At 45.9% G+C, this 9,296-nt stretch overlaps 1 protein-coding gene across 2 annotated transcripts in view; it reads left to right on the plus strand.

The window, feature by feature from the left end:
* Positions 1–8,713, plus strand: part of PIANP (PILR alpha associated neural protein) — a 47,247-nt gene extending 38,534 nt beyond the window's left edge. For both annotated transcript variants that reach the window (XM_053290840.1, XM_053290838.1), the window contains exons 4-6: positions 417–498; positions 5,972–6,199; positions 8,542–8,713. In XM_053290840.1, the coding sequence (XP_053146815.1) occupies positions 417–498; positions 5,972–6,199; positions 8,542–8,563 (332 nt within the window). In that variant the 3' untranslated portion in view covers positions 8,564–8,713. The remainder of the gene's footprint in view (positions 1–416; positions 499–5,971; positions 6,200–8,541) is intronic.
* The last annotated feature ends 583 nt before the right edge of the window (positions 8,714–9,296 follow it).

Below are 9,296 nucleotides of genomic sequence, written 5' to 3' on the forward strand. Positions count from 1 at the left end.
CAGAAATTCAGCAGGTGCAACTTTCCCCATCGCTGCAACTCCATGCCCCACCTGCTGGATTTCTGCTTCCCATGCATCTGCTAAAGGCGTGCGGGAGCCCAGCCAGGCAGCATGGCTTTAAGGTGTGTCCCTGATCCCCACAGAGCTGGTCAAGGGAGACTTGGTGTGTGAGCACTGCAAGATATTCCCCTCAGGGGATGGAGCCGCTCTGGGAAGAGCAGAAGGTTCCAAGTTCCCTCCCTGGCAGCATCTCCAAGATAGGGCTGAGACACATTCCTGCCTGCATCCTTGGAGAAGCCACTGCCAGTCTGTGAAGACAATACTGAGCTCGATAGACCAATGGTCTGACTCAGTATATGGCAGCTTCCTATGTTCCTGTGTATCATTCTCACTGTTTCTCTCTCTGTCTCTTCCAGGTGTGGACCCTCAGTTATATGTTACCATTACGATCTCTGTTATTATCGTTCTAGTTGCTATGGGGATAATACTCAAATTCTGGTGAGTAGACTTTAGGTAGGTGCAAAGGACCCTTCCATATTACATCTGAAATCAGGGGAGGTGCAGCAGAGTGTGGACATAGTACTGGGGGTATGCTACAGTACAGTCAAAGATAATGAATGCCTTAATAATCCAAGGATAGCCAACTTACATGTTCTTGGTGAGCTTTCTATTCCCCAGGCAGCGGTCCAGGAGGTGGAAATGTATTTTGTTGCACAAACTGCCCTTCTAACAGGCATAGAGAACACATACCGGCATAGAGAACACATACTATCAGGTATAGCGTTAGAGACAAATATATGCATTACATTATGTATTGCATACCAGATTTTTAAAAGAGGTTACAATATCTTTGTTTCTCACAGCTTAACTTCTGACATCTTAAACTTTTTGGGGAAATTTTATGTCACCTGTCGATGAAATCTGGGTAGGTCCACATAAAACTCAAAGGCCACCTTTGGTCTTCCCTGCCCTGACAAATGGAGGGATTACTACAGGGTCAAACAATTGACATCTTCAGTTGTACATTAACTCCTTTAGCTTGTCTAACACACTTTTCACATCTAATTCTATATGTACGATTAAGCCATTCTATGATTTTGGTCTGAGTACTGTGTATTGCACATATATCATCAGTACATTTGCACAATTTGTGTTACTTTTAACAACCTTATTAGAGTTATAAAAGTATGAAACGTCTATATTACATTTGAAAAGAGGTTTAATAGAACTCTTTTTAAATTGGTATTTGTTTTTGTTTTTTTAGCTGAGTATTATTCCTATCTTTCTGTGCATAAGCAAAGATATGACCGTATAGTTTTGAAATGTGCAACTTAAGGGTAAAAACAGGTGCTTGCAGAGAAGCACTACATTCAGTACAAGCATACTTTTCCTCTCTGAAGCTGAGCTCCGGAAAAAACCAATTCTGCAAGCTTGCATTGAAAGCCAGTTATAGGTAACGTCAATTGGTTATTGCTTGTGATATCACCCAGACACACTCCTCCCCATCTCTGGAGCGGTTTTCCACATTTTAAAAGAAAATCCTTTGACTACAGTGAAGGATGAATGGACAAACAGCTAAACATATGTGTGGTGTGTACATTAAAAGCATAAAATAAAAGGCAGACAGCCCAAACGAAGTATGGCTGGTAGAAAGGCAAGACTGCTGGATGGAGCACAGTTTGATGACAGAATGTACATTTGTCAGACAAACTCTGAAGCCAAGAAGAAACCACATTTACACAGCAGATGAATAACTCACATTTACACAGCAGATGACGAACTCACTGTAAAGTATTAAGGTGGTCTCAGCTTGCATACCATCAGGTCTTCCTAAGATGCCACGATAAGTTGTAGATGGTTTGGGTTACTTGGCAGTCATAGTGGAAATACTGTTGAAAGGATTGTTTCTCAGACATACTGGTTGCCATCCAAAGTAAATGCACCAGGCAGATGCATCTGTGCTGCAGAGAGCTTCCCCATGGCTGCTACATCCCCTGTTTCCCCGAAAGTAAGACCTACCCCGAAAGCAAGACCTAGCAGTAATTTCTGATGTACCGCTAATATGCCCTAGTGCATTTTGGGGGGCTAAAATTAATATAAGTCACTGTCTTATTTTCGGGGAAACACGGTCTGCAAGCACAGTGGCAGGGGGAGTGAATTTTGACACTTTGCTTTGGAAGTGCACTGTGTTACCTGAAAACATGGCCCTGAGGGCTGCACAGCATATTTTGGGGGGACACAGGGTGCTTCCAAAGCGAAGCTTCAAAATTGGTTCTCCCTTCCCATTGCTGCACTGTGCAGCTAGGAGAACTCTCCACAACATTCCTGGCGCATCTGTGCTCAGTTACTCTGGATATCAGCCACTGATTTTATTAATGTCTTTATTTTGTTATGATTTCAGAACATGATTTACATCTGCATTAAGTACTCATATGCCTTTGAAGTTGTCCTTACAATTTGTCATCTTCTCTGTCCGCAATGGACAGGCAAGAAAAAATATTCTTTTTCTGTACTGAAGCAATGCTCCCAGGTAGAAGATTGCACATTCATTCATTCATTGATCTGATCTGATCTGATTTGATTTCTATACCGCCCTTCCAAAAATGGCTCAGAGAAATACACAGAGAAATAACAAACAAATAAGATGGATCCCTGTCCCCAAAGGGCTCACAATCTAAAAAGAAGCATAAGACACCAGCAGCTGTCACTGGAGGTACTATGCTGGGGGTGGATAGGGCCAGTTACTCCCCACCCCCGCGGCTAAATAAAGAGAAACATCACATTAAAAGGTGCCTCTTTGCCAAGGTAGCAGGGGTTAAACTAACTAGGGATGTGCAGAACTGGTTCTATTCGAACCCTGGTTTGACAGGTTCAAACTAGAACCAACCCGGCCTTCAAAAAATGGATTGCTGGTCTGAGTTCGAACCAAACCAACCCGGTTCTAAGGGAACCGGTTTGGAACCAGTTCGGCAGCTCAAGGAGTATGCTTGTAAAGGGGAATCTGGTGAGGAGGTCATGCAAATGCATGCACAGGTGCCAGATCCAGTCTGGAGCTTAGAGCGGCCAGCACGGGTGATAAGGTGCCCTCTTACCACTCCGCCACCTGGCTGCCATTAGTTTTTTAAAGGCAGGGTTCCCCCCTTTGCTTGCAAAGGGGAATCCTCACCAGATTCCCCTTTTACAAACATGCCCCTTGAATGGAATTGAACAAGTTCCGAACCAGTTTAACACTCGAACTGGCTCACATAACGGTGGTCCAGTTTGAATTCGGTTCCTTAAAACATCTGTGCCAGCTACCAGAATCTCTTTTTTCTTGGGGCGGGGGGGCGGGGGTGGTAAAAGCCGGAAAGTTTAGGTCAGTTGCCCCTGAGGTCAGCACAATCATTTTAACTTAATGCATATATTTGCCCAGTGCAGTCAACACAATCACACTGTGCATCATGTGAGTGCACACTGTGTGTTTCCTCCCTGACTGCTACGCTCCCCCAGGCCCCGGTGAGCAGAGGCAGACAGGGCAGAGAGCCACAGGGTAGCCTGCTCTCACACCCACTTCCTGTGCAATTCCTCCATCTCACCCTGGAGCCCAAGCACAGGCTCAGCCCTCCAGATCTGCCAGCACCACCAGCCATAAGAGCAAACAGAAATATTTTGCTTTATCTCAGCTCCTGCTCCAATCCAGCAGGCTCCACCCTGGCCCTGCCTGGGTACAAGACCTCTTGGAATCAAAATTGGCAATCTAGCTACACCAGGCAGAGGCTGTCCTGTAGCCAGGGGTCCCATCCCCCAGACTAGGGCCTGGATATTTCTACAGCACAGCAGGCTGAGGAGTTCCTGTTGGCAGTCAGACAGCACAAAGGATTGAATGTTTCTGGGAAAATGGCTGAGACACCAAGAGTTCCTAGTATGCCTGTGGAAGTGTGGAATTCTATGGCCACACATTTGGATCTGGCATTGGAAAGGAAGCGTGGACTTCTCTGCTGCCAAGGTGCTAGTTAGGAACTGCTGTGGGAAACCTCATGGTTCTGCTGTCAGTGCATATCCTATCAACCAGTTTAATGACCACAGGTGTTTCTGTTCTAGGGCAGGGTGGGACGATTTCAGTTTTGCATGGTCTACTTTTTTAAAAAAATGATATCCCTGCAGTCCACTAATATATTTTAAAATTTACAACATAAGAGTGCAAACTTAGGATCGCTTAACAGATAAGGCATAACTCATGTATGTTAAGTGATCCTGAGTGCACTCTTCCTTGAGAACGTAAAGACTAAGAAGTGCCAGATCAGACCAAGGAGCATGTAGTCCAGCATTATTGGCAATAATCTGAGCAACCAGCAGGTGCCCAGTGGGTCACTGCTGCTCTGTGAACTACCTGCTGCCCACTTCTCTTCTAGGGCACATGCCTCTCTGGGTGCATTCGAGTGGCGAAGGACTCTCCAAGAGTCTTTTCGTGAAACAAAACCCCCATATTTTGTTTTGAGAGCTGCAGCTGTTCTAGCTTCCCTCCAACAGTAGGGATACAATATCCCACCCTTATGTCATGGCAGGGAGGGGAGGTGGGCAATGATGGCCTTCTTTTAGACCTCTCTGCTGCTTTTTTTCCCTTCCCACAGGTGAGGGAGGGGGGAGCACAAGCCTGTTCAGCACTTCTTTTTTCAAGTGCTGAACAGGCTCGAACGCCGGCGTTTGAGCTGGCTCGACAAGCAGGGAAGGGAATCTTTAAGAAGTAGGTAAGGAGCTCCTTACCTGCCTCTTAAAAGTACCCCTCCCCTCCCCACCCCACCCCACAAGGGACTGCATGAACAGCTTGTGCACATCCCTAGGGAGAGATGGGCTCTCATGCTGAGGAAGGGATCCACAGTTTCCAAAGAACGAAATATGAGGAAGAGAAGAAGGCTTAGAAAAGGTTCCTGAAATAGTGAAGAACCTTCTGCAGCAAAAGGGGCGGTGCTGATAGAATTTGATCAATTGGGGTTTGTTAAAGGAATGGACTCAGAGGGCTTCACAAACCATCTTATGCTTCCATTGTGTAGTAGGAAAACGCTCAGCCTCTAAATTTAAAACATCATCAAATATACATTTAGGGGTCATAAAATGGCACAAGCATTGGTGGCTGTTATTATTAAAATGTATGGAATGCTTTTCTGTTAGAAATACTCAAAGCACTTAAAAACCAATAGAACAAATACAACAAACAAGGTAAAGGTCATCACTCTGTAGGCACAATAATACAAAAATAAAATCCAAGGAAAGCTCTCTAAAATGATGCTGCCACTTTGCTGAAGCTCAGCAAGTCCAGGTTTGGCTGGAGACCACCTAAGAATTCATGTAAGCTGCCTTGTGTTCCATAATAGAAGAAAGGTGGGATATAAGTGTAATGAAAAAAGTACAAAGATTTTGGGAAGTGGCTGTCCCTGGACAGGGAATTCAAAGAGCCAGAACAACTATTGTAATGGCCCTGCTCCAATTCCCTATCAATACCCATGGCTCACCTGTTACCTCTGGGAAGGAGGGGAACCAGAGCTTTCCCCCATATATTTCAGAGAATGATAATGAATGACTGGGAGAAGGGACTCCTTCAGGTGTGCAAGGCCCAGGATGTTCAGCTTTAAGATTGAAGGGGAATTTGTTGCTCTTCACCATTGACATCACAGGTACTGTCCAGTAGGTGCCCATGGCTCCCCTGTTACCAAATTCCACACGGCACCCACTACTGATGTTTGAACAGGGAAATAAAGTTCAGTAGTGTCTCACCTCATCATTGAGGTGATTCTCTGTTGACGGTACAGGTGGACATTTCATTTCCTCATCGATCGAAGTGGCCATTTGACTACTGGGGAAATGTGATTTCCCTATTACCTAGATTTCCTTAAAACAAGAAAATTACCTAGAAAGGTGTTTGGAACCCTGAAACAACTAAGTAATGAATGTGTGATAGACAGTGACTCTACCACCACCGCCACTCTCCCTGCAGCTGGGACCGCAACCAGAAACGCCGCCGCCACTCTAGCCAGCAAAGTGGACTGCGACAGCAGGGTAGCCAGCAGCCCTTAACAGACCTGTCACCTGCCTCCGTCAGCATCCTGGGGCCCTATGGAGATTCACAGGCTCCCACACCGGAGATGGCAGAAACTGGGCAGGGACTGGAGGGCACAGAGAAGCTAGAGGGATTAGGGAAGACCAGTGCCTTCCAGCTCAACAGGTAAGTGACACAGATACTAAGATATGTATATATGGGAGTGCCTTGGCTTGAAGAGTGGGAGAGGGAAAATAAAAACAGACCAGAGGAAATCAGTAGGATTTAGGCAGCCTAACTTTTTAAAATATTAAATTGTTGTGTTTTAAATTTCTTGTTTTAAAATTTCTTGTTTTTGTTTTTAATGTTTTACTTTTTTAAAAAAAAATCTTCTTGTAAACCGCCCAGAGACGTAAGTTTTGGGTGGTATAAAAATATGCTAAATAAATAAATAACTGTGTTGCCGGGTTATAGCCACAGTTGATGGATTTAATCAGTGAATCAGATTAACACTTTGAATCCTAATTTTTAGTACTGCTGCCATCCATTTGATACATACAGTCCAGACACCTTTGGAGGTAATGCTTCTTTTGCAGGAACATCACAATTTCCTGGCACCAGATATACTATGTATTTTCTACCTGGGGAAATGCAATTCTTCCTCTAGAGTATAAAGCTATTTTTCAACCACCATGTGAAATGTGGTTTGTGTGCATCACAAGCACCCTTTGGATTTTGTCCACCATATTAATGGTGGTAACACGATTTCCCTCTCCATGACTCTGACTTCTAAAGGTGTTTCCCCACCCCCACCCCCAGGGGCTGAAAAATCCCCTGCTATGATATCCTTCTGTAGGAGCATCCATCTTGCCTTCCACAAGAAAAGTACTGAACATGGCAAGGCTGCCAGCAAGACCCCTGGAGGGCAAGGAGGATGAGAACTTTTGTCTCACTGCATGTGAACTGTCATGTGCTCCCATGGCAAGTCTGCATTCAAAGTCATTAGCACAATATCTTGCCAAAAGTAACGGATATGGTGGAGGGTAGTCTTGCTCTGGGAGGAAGCAGAACTGTAGGGGAGAGCCATCTCTCCCACCTCCAGCCTGGATACAAATAATTTAAAACCACAAGTTTTGTGACATGAATGGGGCATTGCTAAGGGCAACGGAATAGTCTTGTGTTTACCATGTTTCCAACAAAAAAGATGGGTGCTCCCACACCAGAACAGTACAGCAGAGGTTTCTTGGGCTCTAACATTTCAAAAGAATAACGCCAGGGTCATGGAGGAGCAGATTTTGTTACTCATCAGCATTCCTATCATGGGCATAAAGTGTCCTCTCATGCCGTCAAGAACGGGAGCCAGGGTTGCAGCACCTTGGAGAGCTCCAAGTGAGCAACTTGCTCCAGCAAAGGCCAGAGCTGGAATGAGGTCTATTGAATACAGTACTTCCAGGCTCAGACTACAGAGACTTGCAGGCTCTGTCTCCTGCCTGGGGAGCAGAGATATTTAAAGGGGCACTCATCTGGCCTGGAGTCTAGCACTTCTCCTCTGCCCCATCAAGTCCCTTCTGGTTCTGGTCCATTGTCAGTGCAGGCTTGGGAGAGGGAGCATGAAGAACTTGGCATGGGAAAGGCTGGTTCAATGGGGGCTCGGGCTGAGTAAGTGCTGGGATTTCTGGCTCTGGGGTTTCTGGCTCTGGGGGGGGGCGTGGTCAGGTTCAGATTCCAGCTTCGTGTCAGGGCTTGGGGCTGAGGTTGGGGCTGACCCTTGCAGCCTGATTGTTCCTGCTTTCTCAGGCTCAGACTTTGTGCTACTGCTCAGGGAGGAGTCATGACCACGAGTCAACAGGTGCCTGTGAAATATGCACAACCACATTCTGGCCTCAACATTAGCTGAGTTCTCTGGATAAAGAATTACATTTTCTCAGGTGCTTGTGCATATATTAGAGAGAGAGAGAGAGCGAGCGTGCGCACCACACATCTGGTACTAGAAAAAAGTAGTTTCAGCAGTCTAACTGTATGCCAGATGGCAAACTATAGCAATCTTGGACTAATCAGTGGAGATCAAATGGGCAGGTCCAATTAAGACTGCAGATATTTATAAATTGGGGTGATTTTGGATTAATGTAATAGGAAATGATATTTAAAAGACTGAACAAGAAACTGCCATGTTTGCATATGCAGGTTGAAGTTCTCATAGCTTCAGTATCTCAGAGGCATCTGCACTGAAGTTTTGATCACATGCAAATATATTTAAATGTAATCAATCAGTCAATTTAAGGGCAGGCCATTAATCAGCGACAAATTATTTAGTCAGTTGACAGTCCTAAGAGCGATTTGTATGAAAGGCATTTTGAAGTGAAGTGTGCCAGGAGCGACCCTCAAGCGTGGAGGGTTTTGGGGGGAGTCTTGGGGAGACCTTGACCCCAAGGTCATGTACTCCATCCCAAAATGACGGGATCAGATGAAGCAGCCCTCCCATATGTTTCATATCTGTCTGTTCCCGGCTGCCCTCCTTTCTTTTCCAGGATCCCACTGGTCAACCTGTGACGGCACTGGAAGCAGCCGGCCTGGCTCCTTTGTGGCAAGACCAAATACTGAGTCTCCAGGAGAATCCCAGAGGACTGGCAGCCCTCCCTTTGCCCCCCGTCGTCCTGCAAGTGTGGTCCTGCCACAGCAGAAGTATTGTAGATCCCTTTTGTGTCCTGACTTTCCCTCATCATTGCAGACCCAGTGAAACTAAGGTCTGGGCTTTGACTGCTGCAGGGAGTGACTTGGGCAGTCTTGTGCAAACAGAGGGCTGGGAGGCAGGAGTAGTAGGGGACAAGAGCTGTTAGTGTCCTCAGCAGGGTTTTTTTTGGGGGGGAAACACAACGATTTCCCTCACACCTCCCCAAACACGTGTACAAGTGTGCACTTTGATCTTTGTGAGTAAGCATGCTTGATCCAGGGCTGCAACTCCAGCCTCTTTCTCCATCCTGTGATTTGAAGTGTCTTCCAAAGAGCCAGAGTTCAGCGTCACTTTTCCCTGCACCATGGAGACCCTTCTGGTTTTGTGGGGATGGACACCTATGGAGGGGGAGTGGGGGTGAAGGAGAACTAGACATCCTGCACTAGCAGCAAGCTGGGCACATCTCCGACTTATCTCTCACTCAGTCTTCCTTCTCACTAGTTGATTTTGTCCTGTTTTTGATCTCCCTTCCTGCATTTCCACACACTTCTTAGTGAATGAGTCAGTGCTGCATTTCTCCCTTCCTTGCTTCACTCTCATTTCTCACCCCAG

The sequence above is a fragment of the Hemicordylus capensis genome, chromosome 2 (genome assembly GCF_027244095.1).
Source record: "Hemicordylus capensis ecotype Gifberg chromosome 2, rHemCap1.1.pri, whole genome shotgun sequence".
NCBI classification, from domain to species: domain Eukaryota; kingdom Metazoa; phylum Chordata; class Lepidosauria; order Squamata; family Cordylidae; genus Hemicordylus; species Hemicordylus capensis.